Below are 24,097 nucleotides of genomic sequence, written 5' to 3' on the forward strand. Positions count from 1 at the left end.
GCTAACAGAGAAGCCTGTTTTAGGTTGTGCAACCTGATAGAAATAGCAGCCAAATGTCCCTCAAATCCCATTCTCCCATCGGAAAATGAGAAAGGACATGCTTAATAATGTAGTCCTTGATAGACCATATCTCAAAAAGAGAAGACAAGATGATTGCAACAAACATGCCTTTAATCATAGATCTGTTTATAGTAGAGACAGAACTTGATGGCAATTAGGGGGTATTCCGGTCATGCTACAGTCTCCTTTTCTGTCTTTTCTAGAAAGTCTGATCTAAGCAACAAACAAGATGACACTGCTATATTTCAAGACATAACTCCAGGTTCACTGAAAGAAGCCATTACAAAATGTGCACAGGAAGAGCAAACCGTTGCATTTCTGCCATGACCACCACTGCAGACCAATATTCAGGACGATTATTATTCTACTCATTAACTTTTTTTTTAAATATTAGAACTTTGACACATTGATGAGGAAATGAGAAAAACTAAATAGGTCAAAACCCATTTCTACAAATGAAAACTTAAGTTTCTTGGAATGGGTGCAGAGAATGGGGGGTACGAATAGTTGGGTGTATGTGGAGGAGGAGGGCAGGGGGCAAAGGTCAACAGAAATGGATGGAACGAGGAGGAAAACAAATTTTAGAAAGTTTAAAAACCCAGCAATCACTATGGATTATATAGATATGTTATATATATATATACATACATAAATAAATATAAATATATATATATATATACATATAGGTATATGTTAAATATTTGATCCATACCACCACCTGCAAATTTCTCATCACGTACGCTATCCACACATAAAGTGGGAGGAGAAGGAGAAGGAGGAGGAGACGTGGGGGAGCAGACCCCATTTTCTGGAAACAAAAACAGAGGTAGTTTCGTTCATATATATACAATAATGAGTGTGTTCGTTTATGTGTCAGAATGTATGCGTGTGTGAGTGTATGTGTTTGTAATAGGTTCTTATATGCAAATGTATGCTTGTGTAGAGGCTATACGTGTATGTGTGTGTGTGTGTGTGTGTGTGTGTGATTGTGTGAGAGAGCATGTGTGTGCGTGTGATGTAATGTATGTACTGAACATTAATAATAAGCTTGTGAAGTTGTACATTACTTCATAAAATTAAGTCATTGATGATGTACAAACAATGTACATATATATAAAATTTGCAAACAATACAGAAAAATATGGAACAAGTTTATAACAATCAATTGATCAGAATGACAAAACAAAAATTTACACAACATAAAAATAAGAATTTGGCAATGCTCTCCAGATCAGTGGTAAACTACTGCTGTCTAACAGGTTTCATGTGGCTGTCATGGCCTTTAAGTCAACACTGGTTACAGTATAAGGTTCAAACTCAAGATCCATGTGATATTCAGAAATATTTTTTCATGCTCAGAAATGCTGATGCGTGGAAATAAACTACCGACATCAGTTGTTAGGTGTCGTCAAGACCACAACATCCTTCAAAACTTGAAGACTTCATGAAATTCGCCAACAGTGTGCCTGATGCCTCTTCTTCCCTCATTTTACTTTTAAGTGACTCATTCACTGTCCACTTCCGGCACATTGTTCTAAGTACTGTTCATGCACTTTTAGCTATTTTTGCTGAGGAGTTATTAGCACTCTTAGAACACTGCAAACATTAATTTCATTAATTAGTTCTTTAGAAATTACAATAATTAAAGACAAAGTAAAGGATTCTGGGACAAATGTAAACTCTGAAAGAAGAAAGTTTAGTCTTTGACAGTTTTCTGTTACAATCATAACTTTTAAGGAGTTTCCACAAATTTTTGTGACAGGTCAAAATATGGCATCCTGGTATTATCAAATACTTGCTGAAAAAGGGTTTAGCTCCCAAGTTCATTCATGCTGACACGGTTGCTACATTAGGGAATGATGCTCCAGCTTTATCAACACTGCAAAAGCAAGCAGCTGAATTTAAGAGAGGAAGGTGACCCCAAGGTCTGGACATCGTGCAGCTGTCACCATTTAGGAAAACATTGACTGCGTTTACTACATTGCATTCACCACATTAGACGATGATGATCCAGCTTTATCAACACTGCAAAGTGGGAAGCTGAATTTAAGAGAAAAAGGGAGAGTCTTGAAGATGGCTCAAGGTCTGGACAGCCTGCAACTGCCACCATTTAGGAAAACATTGTGTTCACCACATGGAGATGGATGACAGACAAATCCTCTTCACAGTCTTTCCAAGTCCTGCCACATTTCACCTGAAACTTTTGATCCACCAAAACAACATCTTTTGGTTGTAGATTTCAATCTGCAAAATTTAACTCATTTGCCAGAATATACAATATTTTTTTCTATCACAACAATATAATAAACAAACAAACAAAACAAAAAAACAGTAAAATGAGAAGAATTTCTTTTCTTTTTTTAAGTAGAGGAGATAAGGAAGAAAAAAGCAGGTAGGGTGGAGAGGGGTCAGAGATCATGGAATATTTACCTGGTTCGTTCTCCTCTGAGTCAGCTTCAGGAGTCTGACTGAGGTAGGCCAATTTGCTGTTCACTAAAATATCATTGATGGATAGTTTTGACGATGATTCAGGGTTGATTAGAAGTACATGACAAACTTTGTTATCTAAAGAATTGGGGAAAGAAAAAAGAAGAAAATAGAAAAACAAAACATGAAAAGTAACAGGCTGACAATGTTTTTGTTCTTCACACTAACACTTCTACTCAACTACAACTCCAATATCATTTTCAATTTCCCTACATCACTTTTCTTCACTCATCCATATTCCATCCCTAAAGGAACTTCAGACCCAAGATTTTGTGTGTTATTCAAAATTGCATCTGGACTTTCCTATGAAATTTGATATAGACTAAGAAACGAGAACACTGTTTCAAGACAAACAGACAAACATTGATGTTTTTAGATACAGAATACATTATTTTCGTAAAGATGAGTGTCGTTAGCAGTGAAGGGTGGAAATGATATCCAGCCACAAAATTAATATAATTTCACATTAAATAACAAATTTAACTGAATTAAACACAAAAATGTTAAACAACCACAGAATTTACCAATTAATACTGTTCTAGCTTGAAGTTGATCCTGAGCAAGTGCTCCAAATTCCTGCTTTGAAGCTTCAAAGTCTCTTTCCTCCTGATGAGAAAGAAAATAATCAATTAATTATAGAATCATAACAGTCATTTAACAAGCATTAGTTTTTTTTTTTTCTTTTGAGAGGTTTGTAAATCATCAAAAGAGCCAAACTTAGAATGGCTGAAATGGGGTTCCTCTGAAGGGTCTTTTGGTGTAATATCACTCGACAGGTTGTGTAACTCAGAGATCAGAAAATTGGAGGAAAGAATCGTAAAGCCAACCCAACCATTAGGAGACTTAGGGTTAGACCAAGAATGAGATGGTTGGATAATATCAAGAATCTCTGTTGGTCACGCTTGGAAATTTGGCTGTAAAGTGTGATGGTGGATGCTTCTGGAAGAACCCTATGAGGAAGTGCTTAGACATACATATAAACACACATACATATAAAACAACAATATGAAACTGAAAGTCCTACCTGTGGTGGTATGAGTTGAAACAATGCACAGAGAATAGCCTGAGCAGGATAGTGGGCAACAGAGGTGGGCAGTTTGGTGATTCGGTCAATAGAAACCCTCTCTGTGTTACCATAATCCACATAGTATACTTCTACTTCTCCCTGTAAAGCAATCATGAAACCAGATGGTTGAGAGACAGGTGACAAACAGACAGGCTGATAGAGAAAGGGGCAGGCTAAATTGACAGGCAGACAAACAGGTAGGGAGATGTGAAAAAGGCAGAGTGATAGAGAGACAGGAAAATAAATGGAGTGAGGGAGAGAGAAAGAAAGACATGGAGACAGACTAAATACACTGATAGGTAGGTAGAGAGGGATAAACTAAATAGACAGAGAGACTGGCAGACTAGAAGAAAACAGATGTAGATGGAAGGTAAAAACAAGAACAAAGGGAACAACTATATGTGGGGTGTGGGGGAGATGTTAAGATGAAAATAAAAACCTTTTCTTCATCAATGTCTAAGATAGATGCTCTGTACCAGGCATCGTTGTCGGAGTACTGTGCAACGCAAAATCCACCAATCTGCAGAGCTTTTATATCCACATGACGTTTCTGGAAATAAAACAAAGTCAAATATATCTTAAAAACACATTGATTGGTAGATTACCAGAATTGATTAAAACATCCCCAGTATTGTGGCATAAGTTTGTTGACTGATCAGATAGAATGTCTAGTCCCATAGGTCAAGCTATAGATCCCTAAACCCTAAAATAACACTAACCCTGCTGGTTAATTCTTCTTCGTTTCCTCTAATATTCGTGGCCTCCAATCCATCCTGTACTTCATTGCCTATAAACATATACACCAAACACCTTGTTCCTCTCAGAAACATATTCATCTTTCTCTCTCTCTCTTTCTCATTTACAGCCCAGGTCTCCTGTCTAGACAGCACTCCAAACTTGACCTTCACACTGAAAGTTGGAATCTGTGCACATAAAGATTCCACTTTACCTACCACTCACCTATATACCAGCAACCTTGTTCAAAAAATTCGTCATATAGGAAAATTCACCGAAAAAGCATCCAATCCACACTGTGAAGTGGTTGGCATTTGGAAAGGCATCCAGCTGCAAAAATCATGCCAAAACTATCACTTAACCTACGTTGGTGTGTTTACGTCCCCATGACTTAGTGGTTCAGCAAAAGAGAGCAACAGAGCAAGTACCATGGTTTAAAACAAAAATAAATAAGTACTAGGATCAATTCATTCAACTAAAAGTTCTACAAGGCGGTGCCCCAGCATGGCCGCAGTCCAATGACTGAAACAAGTAAAAGATAAAAGACATCACAGATGTACATGTAGCATACCATAAAATCACACACACACACACACACACACACAGACTTACCTGACAGTGAAGGTTCAGTTCAGTGTCAATCTCCTGAATGCAACTGCTCTCAAAATGGACATAGAATTGGGCAGCTGAGTAGATAAAGCTAACATAGACATTGAGTACAGATCTGGAATATATAAAAATAAAAAAAGAAACCAGGGTGTCATCATTGCTGGAGCATAGTAGTACCCTGCTGGGCACTGGTAATGGGGCAATGTCATCTGTTTTATATTATTGACCGCCCCCTCCCCCCACATCCTTAGTACCACCATCATCATTGTCAGGCAGCCCTGAACCAGTTCAGCTTTGACCAGCAGACAACCATCAACATTATTTCGGGTGGTTACCAAGCCGACGAGCTGGCAGGAACATTAGCCCACCAGGTGAAATGCTTAGCGGTATTTCGTCTGTCTTCACGTTCTGAGTTCAAATTCCACTGAGGTTGACTTTGCCTTTCATCCTTTTGGGGGGGGGGGGGCGATAAATTAAGTACCAGTTGCATACTGGAGTTGATCTAATCAACTGTGCACCCCACCAAAAAAAAAAAATTTCAGGCCTTGTGCCTAGAGTAGAAAAGATTATCTCAGGTGGTTATCAATTTTATACAACAAAGAATTGGAGAGAGATTAGGCTGCCATTTTAGCAGCACACAGGCTCCTCCCCCATTGGTTCATTTGTTGTTTAGCCCATATCAGCCCCTTATTGTGTGGATAAATCACTAAAAGGCAGTCCAGCTAAGGTCATGCTGTCATGGTCCCTGTTATACAAATTGACCAATGTGTCTTTTTTATGTACATGGTGGGGAGTGGTTTGAAGGAGATCTGGGTGCTGGTGCCACATGAATGCACACCCATGCCAGTGTTGCATAAAAGCACCCAGTACACTCTGTAAAGTGGTTGGCATCCAGCCATAAAACCCCATGCCAAAGCAGACATGGGGCCTGAGCAGCTCCTGTCAAACTGTCCGACCCATACCAGAATGGAAAAACAGAAATTAAATAATGATGATGATGATGATGATGACTGGCCATTATAACTAGGAAGTCAAATTAATCAAGTAACGAGGTCTCATGTTGTCAGTAATTGTAGGTGAAGGTGATAGTGGTGGTGGAGTCATGGTGAAATAGCAGTCGTGTGGTAGTGGTTGTGGTACAATGATGACAATTAAGTGATAGAGGAGGAGGCTGAGGCAGAGGGAAGAGGAGGAGGAAGAATAAAGAGGCAGAAGAGGAAATGTAAACTTACCCGACTGGTAACAATTCAGCATTTTTTATTTCAACTTCCTTAACAAATGAAATCAAACAAAGAAAAGAGAGACAAGAAATTAATTGTACTTTTAATTAAGATATAAAAAACAACACAATTTTAATACCTAAGAAAGAGGACAAGAGGGCTTCCGTCAGCGAAATTGGCCACAGTTAATATATGGAAAAGAAGAGAAGCAGAAATTCCATAGTGTACTCAATGTGATGTGAGGGAGGGGGGGTGCACAAGAAGTGTCGGGGGGGGGGGGGGGTCACAATATGACCGACAGAATTATGAAAATGATTGCATTATAGAGGTAATGCTTCATTAAGTGAGGAATTAAAAATTAATAGAAATTCTGAGTTGTGACATAATAATTAGCAGCAAAGTAAATCTAATAACTGGACTCTGCAATATACATTAATTATTCTTTCTCCCATTCACTGTGAATAATGTGTGCATGTGTGTATTATGTGTGTGTGTGCGCACATGTGCAATTGGCGAATTGTCTGCACATAAGACTCTTCAGTGGGTGTGCCACAATACTAAAAATAATTCAAAGCAATTTTTCATTAGGAGTGCCATTCAGGAAGTCTCACATACCCGTGTCTGAGCAAACATATCAAGATAGAAGATTTATAAAATAAAAGCCTGCCTACCTTGCCTGTAAATGACACCAAGGACTGTTTCACTGGATACACGATTTCCATCTGTGTAGCACAAGCTCTGTTAACAAACAATACATAATATCATTCACATCACTCCATATAATATTATTGTTTATCTTATATAACAGCTGTATGTTATGCTTTAAACAACCCGTACTATGGACACAATTGAAATATTTAACCCTTTTACTGCAGAAATCAGATATATCCACTCAAATTTTCATTTCCCTTAACTGCAAAAAGCAGTGTTTATATCCCAATCTATCTTTTATTGAGGAATGTCATGTTGGAAACTACTTTTCTCGGAGTGGTTGGCGTTAGGAAGGGCATCCAGCTGTAGAAACTATGCCAAATCAGATTGGAGCCTAGTGCAGCCATCTGGTTCACCAGTCCTCAGTCAAATCGTCCAACCCATGCTAGCATGGAAAGCGGACGTTAAGGGGAAAAAAAAAAAAATCACACGAAAAACGAAGACAAATAAAGCGTACAAACAGCTCCAAGGAGAAGAAAACAAACAAAAACAACATCTTGAATGAAATCTGTTGTAGCCATGAAAATAACAACAGAAGTTTTGATGTGAATTCAAGTCAAATGTCTGCTGATATACATATCTATAAATTAGAAGAATGCCTAACAAATGAACAAAGAACAGGAAAGTCAATCACGCTTGCCTCTCCTAAATCCCAGGTATTTGGCCTAAATTTCTATCAAAGCTGGCATTGTTCTTATAACTACAGCATTCACAAACTGTGGTGTTATTGTGGGGCGCAAGAAAAGCTTTATGTGTGTATCATGCTAGCATGGAAAGCGGACGTTAAACAATGATGATGATGATATATATATTTTTGTTGCTGCCTAAGCTAAACAGGATAGTTTCTTATTCTGATGACATCTCAATAGACAAAACAAACAGACATCATCAGCTTTCACTGAAGACTAGAAACGAAAGACACCACTTATATCACAGTGATACTTGTTTACAACATGATGGGGAGGTAAAGAGACAATAACACACATAATGGGCATCAACAGGCTTCTTTCAGTTTCCATCTACCAAATCAACTCACAAGGCTTTGGTCATCCTAGGTCTTATAGTAGAAGGTTTACTGAGGCAATGTGACTTGCAGAACATACCACTGCTATTTTTTTGAAAGATATTTAACATCATTAGTGGAATAACCACGAAATTTAATTGCAGGGTTAATAGCCAAGTGCAGAAGAAAACATTTACAAGTGAGAGGAAGTAATTACCTCGACTGATTAAAGTTAAAAATTAAGTCAAAGTTATTCATTAAATGGCTCGTTACTTACTGTTCTATCTTAAACATGTCGACCCAAGATCGCACCAGGTCTTGCAGGTTATCTGGAGCTGTCTCTCCGAACTGTTTTTCATATGTCTCTCCCAGATTTTTCAACCACAGCCCATTCTGAACAACGATCTAGATTTGGTAAATTGGAAACAAACAAAGATCAATATTAATATTAAAAATAAAACAAGTAGTGGAATGAAGTTTGTTTTGTAACCAAAACAAAACTTACTGTAAAATGTGTCTCAAATTACTTCAGCAATTTTAACCTAACCCTTTTCAACACCAACCAGCTTCAGATTGCTCCTGATTCAATGATTTAAAATCTATAAATTGCTATTTTGAACCAATGCTGCTTCCATTGTTAATAATGAATTTCTGTTCAACCTGTTGCTAACATACGACATCAGTGACCTTTCAGTCATTGTTTAACTACATCAGCTGGCAGATGATGTTTGCTTGGCATGAAGTGGCATAGATATTTGCTACTGATGAAGCTAATAAACAGAAATCTAGACCCAGTAATTTTACCACCAATGCTGGGGGGCAACCTTCACCTGCAGCTGATATCTTTCCGTTTTTAACACTATACATCTATAAGAGATATTTTCTCGAGATGAATACTACAGTTTAGAAGGCTTTCAACATATGTACACTTTAAGTTCGCCAATTTTTTAAAACTAATACTGCTTCTGTTGCTAATAATGAATTTCTATTCAGCTTTCCAGCTTAATGCTGTATCAACCAATTCCTACTTATGGTGCCAGTTCATACTTGCTACTGGTGAAGCTCAAAAAAAAGCTAAAATCTGGATTTAGCAATGCCACCACCACTACTTGACAATTTCAGCCTGTTGCTGGTATATTTTCTGAATTTTATACACTATAAATCTATAAGAGGTGCTTTCTCAAGATGAAGAATATAGTTGACAAGGCTTTCAACATTATACAGACTTTGGGTATGATATATACATCACTAGTTTGAACTAATACCGTTTCCATTGCAAATAGCAAAAACCATAATAAAATCAAAGTTGCTTCTGTGTGGTCATCAGGCCTCTCGGTGCTCACCTGACCTGCTAGAAAAGCAACCAAATTTTCAAAATTACACCCTACTTTAATAAGGGAAGGACACATTTGATAACACAGTCCTAGGTTGGAAGGCACTTGAACACAGCTATTCAATCATGGCTGAATTGGTGCTAAACAACAACAGAAAAAGGGTTATGTTTTTTGATGATTGAGGGCTCACCTACCTGCTGGACCCTTTTCTTTAGTTCATGTTCATCAATTCCTACAGGATCATCCATTTTATCTGGAAATAATTTACAGTTACTAAGATACCATTCTAAAAATACATTTTCAGTGAAGAATCAAATATACATTTTTTTTTTTAGTGATAATAATAATAATGGTTTCAAATTTTGCCACAAGGGCAGCAATTTTGGGGAGGGGATGAGTTGATTGCATCAACCCCCAGTGTTCAACTGGTACTTGTTCTATCGACGCCGAAAGGATGAAAGGTAAAGTCAACCTCAGCGGAATTTGATCTCAGAATTCAGCAAAAAGAAATCAATAGAGTAAGAACCAGGCTTTAAAAAAAAAAAAAAAAAAAAAGTACTGGGGTCGATTCATTTGACTGGAATAAGTCCTCAATGCAGTGCCCCAGCACGGCCACAGTCTATTGACTGAAACAAGTGAAGGGAAGGATAAAAGATGTAGGTGTTAGGTATGTATACATGCTATGGGTTGAGTTACCTCCAAATGTGGAGTGTTGAAGATTTGCTGAAATTACTTACACGGATCAAGACCAAGGCTGATACAAGCATTCTTTGCTGCAGAGTACTGTGCTTCTTGTTCACTGGGGAAGCGGGCTGAAAGAAGAGGGGTTCAGGTTTGTAATTAATTATATATATACACACACACACACACACACATATATATAGTTGAAAAAAGTAAATAAAGTTGGAAACGGTACAGAAGTATATTTTAGAGAATGTTTAATAAAATATTACTGGTTTCGATTAATCTATCTTATCAAATATTAGAAATATTAGAAAGAATTTTGGGAGGAGTCAAAGAGAAAATATATTTTCTCAAACACAGCTGGCCAAACCATATATATATATATATATGAGGATAGCTGCGTGAAAAAGTGCCACACCCTAACAGTTGAGGGAACCCGTGGAAGAGGTAGGCCCAGGAAGACCTGGGCTGAGGTGGTGAGGCAAGACCTTCGTACATTGGGCCTCACCGAGGCGATGACTACTGACCGAGACCTTTAGAAATGTGCTGTGCGTGAGAAGACCCGGCAAGCCAAGTAAGATCGTTGCCAGTGCCCCTAGACTGGCTCTTGTGCGGGTGGCACATGAGATGCACCATTTTGAGCGTGGCCGTTGCCAGTACCGCCTGACTGGCTCCCGTAGGATTTTCGAGTGAGATCGTTGCCAGTGCCCCTGGACTGGCTTGTGCGGGTGGCACATAAAAGACACCATTTCGAGCGTGGCCGTTTTCGTGCGGGTGACACGTAAAAGCACCCACTACACTCTCTGAGTGGTTGGCGTTAGGAAGGGCATCCAGCTGTAGAAACTCTGCCAAATTAGATTGGAGCCTGGTGTTGCCATCCGGTTTCACCAGTCCTCAGTCAAATCGTCCAACCCATGCTAGCATGGAAAGCGGACGTTAAACGATGATGATGATGATGATGATGTATTTATATATTGTTGTTATTATGCAAAAGTGTTGTAAGTCCAAAATGTTACTTTTTCAGAAAACGAAAAAACAGTTTCCTCATTCCATAGCAAAACCGTTGTACTACACTTTGACCAAGTTTTGATATCTTGACATCTGAAACAGCTGGAAATACAATAGTTTGACCAAAAGAACTGGTTATTGCAAGCAAATTTGGCCATACGACAGTTTAACATAATAGCAATGTGATATAGATATATATATATATATATATATATACACACACACACAAACAAAAAACAAGGGTGTTTTAAGGCAACAATTAACCATGTTGCCCTATCATCCACATCTCTAACTAATCCCCTTGTCCTCATTACCTCCTCCATCATCTATAGCCGTGTCTTCCTTAGTCTTCTCTTTCTTCTATAGTATCATTCTTCCCATCTACTCACTTCCATCCTTCCTCAGCACGTGACACGACCCCCTAATCCCATTTCTTTTCACAACATCCATCACAGTCTCAACTCCCATCATCCCCTGCAATTCAAGAACGGAGCATGCAAGCTGGTCATCCACCTGATCAGCTAAGTATAGCAGCCAGATATGCCGCATATCACACACTAGCATTTTGATAATGGGTTCCTACACTATGTTTGAAAGACAGGATTGTCACAACTGGTAAACATCTGATTATAAATGCCTAGCCTGGAACGAAACAGCAACTGCAACAACAACAGCAGCAGCAGCAGCAGCGGTCTGTTGAAGAGGTCTGATGTGATGTGGAAAAGAGAAATGATAGTTTTAACAGTGAGCAATGAAAAGTTTTCACACGTAGGTACTGGGGTCATGCAATTGGCATCCATGATTGTGGCATGTAAAAGCACCCATTACACTCTCAGAGTGACTGGCATTAGGAAGGGCATCCAGCTGTAGAAACCATGTAAATCAGACTGGAGTTTGGTGCAGCCCTTCAGCTTACCGGCTCTGGTCAAACTGTCCAACCCATGCTACCATGGCCGACAACATTAAATGAGGATTGATGAGGTTACAATCAATGTCCGAATCTTGTTGAGAAGGGAAAGAAAAATTAGGTTGACTAACCACTACTTTCATAAACCTCGTTTTTGATTTGTATAGAGGCGGTGAATCCATTTTCAACAGGTAATGACTGTATTGCAAAAGATAAGGAATTCTTCGACACAAACTCTACAAGACATTCGGTGTACTGTTTGCCATCCAATACTGACGAGGAAACTGGAAATAAAAACAAAATAAACGTTAAAATAAACATTATAAATAAACATTATTTATCCTACATTATATCAGTACAACTTGATGCAACGTAAGCCCCTAAAAACAGTCAAAATCATGGTACCTGCTACTGGGTCATATTTGACAGCTATAGTTCTTAGCTTTACACACACAATCACACGTGAAGAAGTACGACTTAATGACAGCCACACATGTCTGTGTGTGCGTATATATATATTGTGTATGTACATAGATTATTATTATGTGTATGCAAGCATGCGTGTACCTGTAATTACCTGTAAACTTACCTTTATTTGATCTTGGTGTATGCTCATGCCTTCCTTTCATAAAATCTGGTGCTGGCCAACACAAAACAAAATAAAACATTTAGATAAAGACTATAAATCGCATTTTAAATATTGTACATTAAAATATCTCAGGAGGGTCGTTAGTGTATGCCCCCCTACCATCCATCTTCTCTGCCCACTATTCTCAGGAGAGTCATGGAGGTAGAATCCTCGGACACCTTCTCCATAGGGCTCTGTCAGAAGCAACCATTATTAGACTTTCCTGCTGGATTCCCAAAGATGACCAACTGAGATTATGGATATCATCCAAGCATCTCGTTTTTGGTCTGTTAAGTTGCTGGCCAGTTGGCAAGAATCCACCTTGTGATTCTTTCCTGCAGCATTCTAATCTTATGTCTGGAGGATCAGAGCTGTGACCCCCTCCAATGCAGAGAAGAAAGGGCTCGTCCTGGAGAGACTCCCTGGTCTGCAAGTTATGCACCCTGTCAAGTCATGCTACTCCAGAGATCCTTCAACAAGGATTACTGTATATTCTATATTAAAATCATTTCATTAAAACATCCACCACTGCCAGGAACAATGTGGCCCGATGCCACCCCACCACCCAAAAGAAACAAAGTAACCACTGTGTTCTTTTTATTTTTAAAATTGGTAAAGCGTTTCAAGGGAAACTTGGCTATTATTTCTAGCAGGTTGAAATGAGAACAAAGATACACCCTCATCATAATGTATGTGTACATGTGTATGCATGCATACATGTGTGTGTGCCTGTATGTATGTATGTATATGTATGTACACAGTATGTTCAAATGACTACTAACCTGGAGTATTGTTCTTCTGTTTCTGGAATCGAGGGGCCAGAGGAAATGTATTCATTGAGCCATAAGGTACCTGCTGATTAACAAAAGGAAACAACACATTAGGATGGATGGAGATCATCATCATCATAATTTAACATCCGTTTTCCCATGCTGGCATGGGTTGTACGGTTTAACTGAGGTCTGGAGAGCCAGGGGGCTGCACCAGGCTCCAATCTGATCTAGCAATGTTTCTACAGCTGGATGCCCTTCCTAATGCCAACCACTCCAAGAGTGTAGTGGGTGCTTTTTACGAGCCACCAGCACGGGAGCCAGTCAGGGGGTACTGGCATCAGCCACATTCGAATGGTGCTTTTTACATGCCACCGGCACAGGAGCCAGTCAGGTGGACCTGGCATATCATCATCATCATCATCATCGTTTAACGTCCGCTTTCCATGCTAGCATGGGTTGGACGATTTGACTGAGGACTGGTGAAACCGGATGGCAACACCAGGCTCCAGTCTGATTTGGCAGAGTTTCTACAGCTGGATGCCCTTCCTAACGCCAACCACTCAGAGAGTGTAGTGGGTGCTTTTACGTGTCACCCGCACGAAAACGGCCACGCTCGAAATGGTGTCTTTTATGTGCCACCCGCACAAGCCAGTCCAGGGGCACTGGCAACGATCTCGCTCGAAAATCCTACAGGAGCCAGTCAGGCGGTACTGGCAACGGCCACGCTCAAAATGGTGCATCTCATGTGCCACCCGCACAAGAACCAGTCCAGGGGCACTTTTATATATATATATATATATACATATATATATATATATATATATATATATATATATATATATATATATATATATATGTAGTGCCACGCACTGGGACTGAACACAGAACCATGTGGTTGGGAAGCAAGCTTCTTACCACACAGCCTTATATGTGTATATGTATATATATATGTGATAATTAAATGATATATTATGCACTTCATTGTGTTTTGTTATGCACATGAAACCAGTCTGTAATGCAAAAAAAGGTTGGGTAGGAGGTGTGATGGTTTAAAACAGTGGTTCTCAACTGTGTCCATATGATCCTCTCTGGGGGTTCCCCATGAACAAAATAGTAAATTGGGTACCCACAGTAATAATTTAAGGGCCCATGAAAAAAAATCTTGCTTTTAGATGTATTTGTTGCAAGAAACAGCTAAACTTTTTTTCTCTGATGTTTTCACATAGGTCAGCCTACACAAGTAGCACTTTTGAAAGAAGTTTCTATAAAACTAGTTTTTAAGCATCGAATGGCTATGAGGGGGCAGCCAGAATAAAATAGTAATCAAAGGGGTCCATAGATAGAAAATGATTAAGAACCAGTGGTTTAAAAAAAAAAAAAGAAGATTAACCCTTTAGCATTCAAACTGGCCATATCTGATCGAAATAGTTAACCCGTTTCATGTTGAAACTGGCCAGATCTGGCATCTCACCTCAACCCTACAATGTCATTCTAAAAACACACAATCACATCAAAACAACATAAATAAACAAACATTACATTTGACGGAATAACTTGAATACTAAACATTTAAAACAAAACAAGAAAAAAACAAAAGTACCTCATTACTGGATATATCTTTGACTGCTTTCTCAAACACACGATTGCTCTTCGATACGGACATCATCACAGATTTTGTCTCATGCTTATTGCAATTTGCATTAATATCTCCCATCTCAACTGATCTTTTCACATCACCCCAGCAGTTTACCTGCTGTCCACGACCTGAACTGTCGACTGTCACTCGCACATTTGGGTATCGCTTTCGGTTATCTTCGTATCTATTGTATCTGCAAGTGGAGTTCTGAAGATTTTCATTGGCAAAGAGAGGACGCCGCCGATTAGGCTAAAATAGACAGAAAAGGAAAAGAAAGGGAATAATAATAATAATAATAATAATGATAACAATAATTTTTAAAATTATTTATGTCTTTATTGTCCCCAGGGGGCTAAACATAGAGGGGACAAACAAGGACAGACAAAGGCATTAAAATGATTACATCAACCCCAGTGCGTAACTGGTACTTATTTAATTGAACCCGAAAGGATGAAAGGCAAAGTTGACCTCGGCAGAATTTGAACTTAGAACATAAATAATAATGATGATTATGATGATGATGGTGGTGATAGTTTCAAATTTTGGCACAAGGCCAGCAATTTCTGGGGAAGGGATAAGTTCATTACATCGACCCCAGTACCTAACTGGTACTTATTTTTATTTTTCATTCCCTTTGAAATTACTCTCATTCGTGGTTTGGGCTTTAACTGCCCTTTCCAGCATGTAAGGTGTCCTGTTAAAGGTCACCTCTTTTGTGTATAAAAACGTACACTAATTTATATATATATATATATATATATATATATATATATATATATACATATATATATAGTGTGTGGGCTGAATGCTATCCAGGGCATTAGTTTTTCACCAATCACAAAACTATCCATTGAGATTCCATGAGGTTTATGTTTTAAATATTTTTCAAGACTAAATTCTCTTTCTACAACAATTCATTATCACTCTCTCTCTCTCTCTCTCTCTCCCTCTCTCTCTCTCACACACACACACACACACACACACACACACACACACACACACACACACACAATGTAAACAATATAGTCCATAAGAATACATACAACTGGTTTTGATTTTCGAGCTGATACGGACTTCTGTCTGTTGATGAGCTTCTGTAGGTGATATGTGGAATCGGTACAGACTGCACGATAAATCTTTGTACCACGATAACTGGAAAACAGAAGATCACAGATCAGTGATAGGACATACACATATATATACACATGGGGACAGGGTGTATAACAAAGAGATAGAAATGCCATAATATAGCAGACCTAGATGACAGATCTGCTGAGGAAATATGCTGGAAAATATGGTATGTATGTAAAAAATTACAAAAAAGGACAGGTAGGTCATAGCTAGAACATCTTTTATTGTCAGAGTTCTTTGATCAGGGCTGACCAGGGGGATATGGCAAAAAACCAACAACAAACATTGAAAACAATGAGTTCATGAAACTTACTTTGCTAAGTAGACAGTATCTGGAATGTTGGCCATAAGTTCGTCGAGGCTCTTATAGCCATACTGTGCATATTGTATGTTTTCTTTTGTCAAACTTCTGTAGTGGTCTAAATAGTGAAAAAACAAAGGTAAAACATTGACAAAAATGTAATGAAAAATCATGAAGCAAAATGGAGGTTCAGTTTTGTGTGTGTGTGTGTGTGTGTGTGTGTTAGTGAATGGATGGATTCTTTCTTTTTTTTTGTTTCAGTCATTTGACTGCAGCCATGCTGGAGCACCGCGTCTGTGAGCTTAGTACTTATTCTATCGGTCTCTGTCTCTTTTGCCGAGCTGCTAAGTTACAGAGATGTAAACACACCAACATCAGCTGTCTAAGCAATGGTGGGGGAACAAACACAGGCACACAAACATATACATATATACGACGGGCTTCTTTCAGTTTCTGTCTACCAAATCCACTGACAAGGCTTTGGTCGGCCCGAAGCTATAGTAGAAGACACCTGCCCAAGGTGCTACGCAGTGGAACTGAACCTAGAACCATGTGGTTGGTAAGCAAACTACTTACCACACAGCCACTCCTACACCTGTATATATATATATATATATATATATATATATATAGTGAGCTCTTGTGTTTGTAGCAGGTGAGGGCTTCAGTTGTGTCACCGATAACTGAAGAGACAGGGGGAGATAACAATTGTTTCCTTAGTATGTATAGTGATTGTATGTCTGTGTGGTTGAAGGAGATTAAGTTGTTATATCATCACTGAAGAAAGTTTCTGAAATCCGTTTATGAAAGCAGGACAAGGTGTCAGATGTCACACGAGGATTATATGTCTGTTTGTCTAGACGGTTAAGGAAGAGTGACAGTCTGCAATGTGTTGTTGCTAGCAGTAACAAGTTGATAGTGAAGTGAGACTCCAAACCATAAAATTGATCACCGAAACAATTGATAAGAAAATATACAAATTTATAAAACAGGGTCAATTACTGAAACAGGGAACATTAACTGGCACTCTGTCGGTTATTCCTTTAAGAGTGCTCCAGTTGATCCAATCAACGGAACAACCTCATCATCATCATCATTTAATGTCCGTTTTCCATGCTGGCATGGGTTGGGCAGTTTGACTTAGGTTTGGAAGGCCAGCAGTTGCACCAGGCTCCAATCTGATCTGGTGCAGCCGCTGACTCTCCAGAGCTCTGACAAACCATCCAACCCATGCCAGCATGGAAAACGGACATCAAACGACGATGATAAAGTAGGTGAGCACTCCACAGACACGCATAACCTTAACATAGTTCTCGGGGAGATTCAGCATGGCACACAGGATGGACAATAAAGCGCTAGGAATTTTGGTATGAAGCCCTCACCTTCTAACCAAAGTCTCAGCCACCACCACAGTCTTACCTCGATGATAATACCTTAAAAAAAAAAAAACAATTTACCTTCAAAATTGGAAGCCTCCACTCCATTCTTAGCACTCTGTAAGACTGCACGGATATTTATTTTTAGTTTATCCATTTTGGACTGAAAACAAGAACAGAAAAAAACAAAACCAAATTATATCAATCAAATTGGGAGGAAGCAGGTATATTAATTAAAATGCATTAATTGTAAAGTTTATGAGAGTTAGTTCCAATCTTTGGTAATGTCAGATATGTGAACTCCAGTTACATAGCTTAAAACTACAAGATCACACCATTTCCTCTGATCCAAAATGAACAGGCCTTGCCTTTATAGCAGAAAAGATTATTAGGCCAGTGTTTGAAGCATAAACTAACATGAAATTTTGATGGAAGGTTTAAATCAAGTCACTTAGAAACAGGAAGATTGTATCATAGAACAACAGGAAGCTTCAGTTGGGTTGGGACCAAAAGGGTTTTAAAAAAATAGACAGTGTATAAAAGGGGACAGACACTGTAATAACAAGGGACCCTCAATGAGGTCACTCAAGCTGCCAGAAATAGCACCCTAGATTTCCCTCAAATCCTCTTCCCCCTCTCCATTACAGGCATGGTTGTGTGGTACGAAGTTTGCTTCCAAACCACATGGTCCCAGGTTCAGTCCCACTTAGTGGTTTGGCAAAAAAAGATTGACAGAATAAGTACCAGGCTTCAAAAAGTAAAAATAAAAAATAAAAAGTACTGAGGTCGATTCATTTAACTAAAAATTCTACAAGGTGGTGCTCCAGCATGACCGCAAAAGATAAGATATTCAATTCTGTAGTCTTGAGTGGGGAAAAATCTCATGGAGGTTCTTGCTAGAATGTTCATGGCTGACTAAAGCAGGATGATTCTTGCTAAATTATTTAAGGGCCACCATAGGACCAAAACAAACAAAAACAAAAATATTCCAGGCATTTTTACTCAGAAATCAGTAATAATAGTATTTGATGGAGTCAGGTGGGAATATCAGCTTACCTGCCTACCTATAGAGTTATTCATGTCAACGAAGAGAGCTTTTTTTTTTTTTTATGAATCAAATACAAACTGAAGTACCATAGAGGAAACCAATAGGAAAAAAAAATAACAACCATTGCCACCACCATCACTCACTCCTCCTCCTCCTCCTCCTCCACCACCACCTTCCTTGCTGACTTCTCTTCTCTCTCCACATACAATCCTTTAGTTTTCCACCCTCACCTCCCACCACAATCTATTTTCCTTTCTCTTCCTATTCCTCATTCATTCTTTCTATATTTCTCTTCATTCCAGCCACCACCAATTCTTCCTCCTCCTCCCTCTCTTTTCTTCCCAATCAACCATTCCTTATCTTTCCTTGCTCACACTAACTTCCTTTTCTCTTTCTCTCTCTCTGTGTCTGTCTGTCTGTCTGGCTTCACCTCTCTCTTTGCTTTCTAGCTGTGTGTGTTTGTATGTGTTAATTCTCACCTACCACACAACACAGGTGAGTTAAATTGAGCATAGTGATTTTCTCCTATATCACTCACTCTCTTTCTCTCTCTCTCGCACACACAGAGTCGAAGGGCTATTTGGCTATTTTCCTATCATTAACAGAGCCCACTCACCCTCACCCTAACATCACCCACTTCACTAACCTCACAGTGACCTCTCTAAGGTCAGTACATATTGTTCAGCCAACAGCTACAAATAGTAGACAGTTTAAGAAGGAAGATTTTGGCTATGACACACAGTAGGTCAAATGTTGTTGTTGTTGTTGAGTAACACTCCACTTGAGTGTGGCAGAGTAGGTCAAATATTGTTGTTGAGTAAAGCTACTTGAGTGTGGCAGAGCAGATCAAATCTTGTTGAGTAACACTACTTGAGTATGATAAAAGGTCAAATATTGTTGTTATTGAGTTATATCACACCTGAGTGAGGCAGAGTAGATCAAATGTTACTGTTGAGTAACACTCTTCTTGAGTGTGGCAGGATAGGCCAAAATTGTTGTTGAGTAACACTGAGTGACAGAGTAGGCCAAATACTGTTGTATAATACTCCACTCCAGTGTAGCTGCATGCACATTTGCAATGTTTTTCCCAGTTCTGCTGGTTGTGGATCTCCCAGAATATTCATCACTATCGACATTTTTTCAATCATCTTGGAAATGTCTGAACCACTCGTCCACCTGTGTGCGGCTCATATACTCCTTTCCATACTCTTTCTGCAACTTTGCGTCAGCCTCTGAGCAGGTATATCGCCATGACAACTTTCTCTATCATTGCCAATGCGTCGATCACACGCTACACATCTTCCGTCCAAGCACTGCTATAAACAGCGGAATTAAGCTAGAATAATTAAAACATAGCGCGCATGCACAGCAGAGTCCAAGGTCAATCTGTGCTAAACAGCTTCACTCAGCATGCTTTAGCTTCGTTACTATGGCAACAATCCGGATACTTATTGATCAGACCTTGTATACTTATTAATGATACAAACTGACGTGTTGTTGATTCAATCGACAATATGTAACCTAACAACCCATTTGTGGTATTGTACCTGGACAGAGGAAACCATTAATAGTATAGTGTGTGTGTGTGTGTGTGTGTGTGTGTGTGTGTGTGTGAGAGAGAGAAGGGTGATGTGTTCAGTTAGATGAAACTCGTTAATTACCTATCTCTTCTCGTAAAAGGGCTTATTTCACCAAAGTTTTTTATTTTGCCTGAAAGGAGGTGTTTCCAGAGAGGATTACCAGTCAAGTACAGAGTACAGACACTGGAGGAAACGGTGTTAATAGACAAAGCGAGAGTGGAATGAACAAAAAAAAAACAAATACATGGACGGTACAATCAATACAGAATAATATAAACATGCACAAACACATATACATATGAGAGAGAGAAATACTGTATAAAATATAGGACACACAGACACACACATTCTTTTTTATTCTTTTCTTTTCTTTGTTTCAGTATTTAAAGATTGTAATGCCAGCCCCAAATCTGGGATAATTGGCACTCTGTTGGTTAAAACAGACAAGGGTTCCAGTTGATCCAATTAAAGGAACAGCTTGTTTGTGAAATTAACATGCAAGTGGTTGAGCACTCCACAGACATGTGTACCCTTAATGTAATTCTCAGGGAGATTCAGTGTGACAAGGCTGGTCCTTTGAATTACAGGTAGAACTCATTTTTGCCAGCCAAGTGGACTGGAGCAATGTGAAATGAAGTGTCTTGCTGAAGAGACAAAACACACTGCCAGGAATGGAACTCACAGTTTGGAAGGAGAGAGAAGAGGAGTAGCAAGATATGGATAGTGGAGGTAGGGGCAAGGAACATTTCATATGCACAGGTCAAGTGATTTCCATTCAATTGCAGGCATTGTACTTTACAGTAAGAGATGATGAGAAGGGAAGAAAAGTAAATAGCAAATGGGGATGTACATTACTCCACCATTTAATGAGAACTTCACTAAACTTACAGGTAAGGTCTCCTGCAGCACCTGTATTTTCAGTCAACACAGCCCTCTGTCGACTCCTTCATCAGATGTAACATCTCAGTCTCATCATTCACCATCTTGTCTTACATATTTCTCAGTTTCCCTCTTTTGCAGGTACCATCTATTTTGAGCACCAGGCACTTGCTTATGTAGCAGTCATCCTCCTGCAACATATGTCCCTACCACCACAGCCTCCGCTCTTACACAACACATTCAACTCCCCAGTTTCTCTTGCAAATGCATTCATCCAGCAAAGAATGCTTGCCTCATTTCTTTCTAGTTTCCAACAGGTTTAATGCATACAAATCTAGGAGGAGGGGGATGATGATGATGATGATGATGAGCCACTGACAACAACTGGGAGCTTGTAAGGGACATCCTGTAGTGAGCCACAGACCAAAAATCTGTAGGCAGCATGGCACCAGCTAGACAGATGGTGGAAGGGTATAAGTAGAGCCATAAAAGGCAAAAGACAGGCCTGGAAAAAAGTGGATGAAAGGGAAGTGAAAGGTTTGCCAATGTTCAGTGATAAGAGAATCAGAAATGTGAGGTTGTCTGGCGATACATGAAGGCATTTCAGGATGTGGATATGGAATGATAGCAGTGCATTGCCCTGATTTCCAATGATGAGTGATGAGAATGTATATGAGAGAGGTGGGGGGGGGGGAGAGTTTAGGCAAAGTAGACTGACTAAAGAGGGGGAGTTGCCACTGAAGTTGATAGCTGTGCAGGTCAAATACTTTTTTAAGGCTATGAAAGACAAGGGAAGTGGTTGGACTCTCAGCCAAACGCTAAGCACTTGCACAGTGAATGGGGTTGGGTAAGGAGGTGCTCTATTCCAATGACTGGTGTAGCAGTATCATCATCATCATCACCATCATTTAGTACAAGTGCAAAGGGGGTGTAGTAGAAGGCAGCAACTGCAGAGATATCAAACGGATGGGCCAAGTTATGTAACAGAGTTTATTGTTCAACTGATTAGGAAGAGAGTTTAGATAAGATACAGGCTCTTGTGCTAAGATGGAGCACCACTAACGCTCCCTCCCCCCACTGAAACTACAGCCACTATAGATGTACCTGTAGATTATCCGGCATCGTTGGGACCTGGAGAGTGCTAGATTAGTGATTTTGCCAGATTATTGATTATCAATTGTTTCTTTGACTTAGTAAAGAAACGGAGTAACTGGTCTTTCTGTTGCTTTTTTTTTTTGTAGTAAACCATTGAAGATCCAATATTGTATAATTCACAAAATCTTTTCACAGACAAACCACTGTCAAGTTTTTTCAACAGTTCAACTTTTTCTTTTATAGACAATTTATGGAGTTTACACTTTACGCTATGAGAAGCACTTCCTTAATGCACTGGAAGAATGATTGGGGCTAAAAGTGGAAAAGATATAATAATAAATGAAAAAGAAAAAAAAACACTGGAAAGGCCTGCCTTTGTTTACAAATAATGCAAGCATGTTTATGCAGCAAGCAGTGTCAACAAATTGTAGCAGCTAGTTCGTACAGCAACCCGGGAAATTTGAAATTTTTCTAGCCAAAATTAGTGCGGGATCACAGGTTGCTGGATTAGTGGCAGTCTACTGTATCAAAAAAAAAAAAATCCCTAGATTGCTTCTGTTACATCTGCTGGCAATAAAGACATCCTCTCTCCAAAAAGAAGGACCAATTATATGAGGTTTATGAGGTTCATGCACAAAGTGCAATGTTACATAGTAGCAAAACATGGCACTGAATGTAGCAGTTGTGTGACAATTGGAAAGAAATGAAGCAAGACTGCTCGAGAGCAGTGGCTCTCAACCAGGGTCCGTATGCCCCACCCCCCTCACCCATCACTGTCTTTTCTACATTTTGAACTGTGGGTGTCTGAGTTTGTCCTTCACCACTGATTGACAACCCTGGTATGTTTATATTTCTGTAACTTAGCAGTTCAGCAAGAGGCCAATAAAAAGTAATAAGTACGGGGGGGGGGGGCATTCATTCAACGAAAGGTTCTCCAAGGCAGTGCCCCAGCATGGCCAATCTAATGAATGAAACAAGGTGTGTGTTTGTGTGTGTGTGTACACATATTCACATACACACCTACATATATTCACATACACACACACACACTTACACAATCACACATACACCTACACATAATCACACACACATCTAGACAAACATATACACACACACCTATACATACACACAGATACCCATCTATACATTCATATACACACACCTTTACATACATTCACATACATCTATACCAACATATACACACACATCTATACCTACATATACACACACATCTATACATATACACACTCATCTATACATACATATATACACAAACATCTATACATACATACACACACACATACATTCAGGGGTTTATATTCTGAATGTGTAGAGTGAACACCGCATTCCCACCTGAGATGGTAAATTTCTCCCTATAATTATTATTCCGGATTAATTGAGGATATAGTTGTATTATGTACACAAATAGGTTAAACTTTCTATTTATGGCAAAGTGTTGTAGCTTAAGGCTGGTGTCACATTTTGCGATGGCAACCAGCAGCAGCAGCAGAAACCATAACTTGTAAATATCCCATACTTTTTTAATGTCATTTTCACGTTTAAATGCATAGGCACATTCAGGTCCATTTTCACATGTTTAAATGCATAGACACAATGCCATAGCACCAACAACTTGTTGAACTGTTGTGCACTCTTAGCAATTAAATAAAACTGTACTGTCTAGGTTCATCTGTCAATCTACTATGTGTGTTGGTGTGCGTGTGTCAGCATTTAACGTCCATTTTCCTTGCCAGTATGGGTTGCATGGTGACAGCTGCTAGCAAGGCCAGAAGCCACACCAGGTTTCCAGCAAGGAAAAGTGGACG

The 24,097-nt window shown here is 39.2% G+C and overlaps 1 protein-coding gene across 3 annotated transcripts in view; it reads right to left on the reverse strand.

The window, feature by feature from the left end:
* LOC106875487 (tudor domain-containing protein 7) overlaps positions 1-24,097 on the reverse strand; it is a 40,539-nt gene that overhangs the window by 14,241 nt on the left and 2,201 nt on the right. For 2 of the 3 annotated variants that reach the window (XM_089340519.1, XM_089340521.1), the window contains exons 2-19: positions 17,751-17,832; positions 16,306-16,411; positions 15,905-16,013; positions 14,826-15,110; positions 13,235-13,307; positions 12,414-12,464; positions 11,956-12,108; positions 9,963-10,037; positions 9,420-9,478; positions 8,169-8,296; positions 6,849-6,915; positions 6,190-6,227; positions 4,961-5,072; positions 4,053-4,163; positions 3,572-3,712; positions 3,072-3,153; positions 2,491-2,625; positions 773-868 (exon numbers count right to left, since the gene is read on the reverse strand). In XM_089340519.1, the coding sequence (XP_089196645.1) occupies positions 773-868; positions 2,491-2,625; positions 3,072-3,153; positions 3,572-3,712; positions 4,053-4,163; positions 4,961-5,072; positions 6,190-6,227; positions 6,849-6,915; positions 8,169-8,296; positions 9,420-9,478; positions 9,963-10,037; positions 11,956-12,108; positions 12,414-12,464; positions 13,235-13,307; positions 14,826-15,110; positions 15,905-16,013; positions 16,306-16,411; positions 17,751-17,826 (1,897 nt within the window). In that variant the 5' untranslated portion in view covers positions 17,827-17,832. The remainder of the gene's footprint in view (positions 1-772; positions 869-2,490; positions 2,626-3,071; positions 3,154-3,571; positions 3,713-4,052; positions 4,164-4,960; positions 5,073-6,189; positions 6,228-6,848; positions 6,916-8,168; positions 8,297-9,419; positions 9,479-9,962; positions 10,038-11,955; positions 12,109-12,413; positions 12,465-13,234; positions 13,308-14,825; positions 15,111-15,904; positions 16,014-16,305; positions 16,412-17,750; positions 17,833-24,097) is intronic. The other variant, XM_089340520.1, reaches the window with a different exon arrangement.

Source organism: Octopus bimaculoides, chromosome 23, assembly GCF_046866305.1.
Source record: "Octopus bimaculoides isolate indiv1 chromosome 23, ASM4686630v1, whole genome shotgun sequence".
In the NCBI taxonomy this organism is placed as follows: Eukaryota; Metazoa; Mollusca; class Cephalopoda; order Octopoda; family Octopodidae; genus Octopus; species Octopus bimaculoides.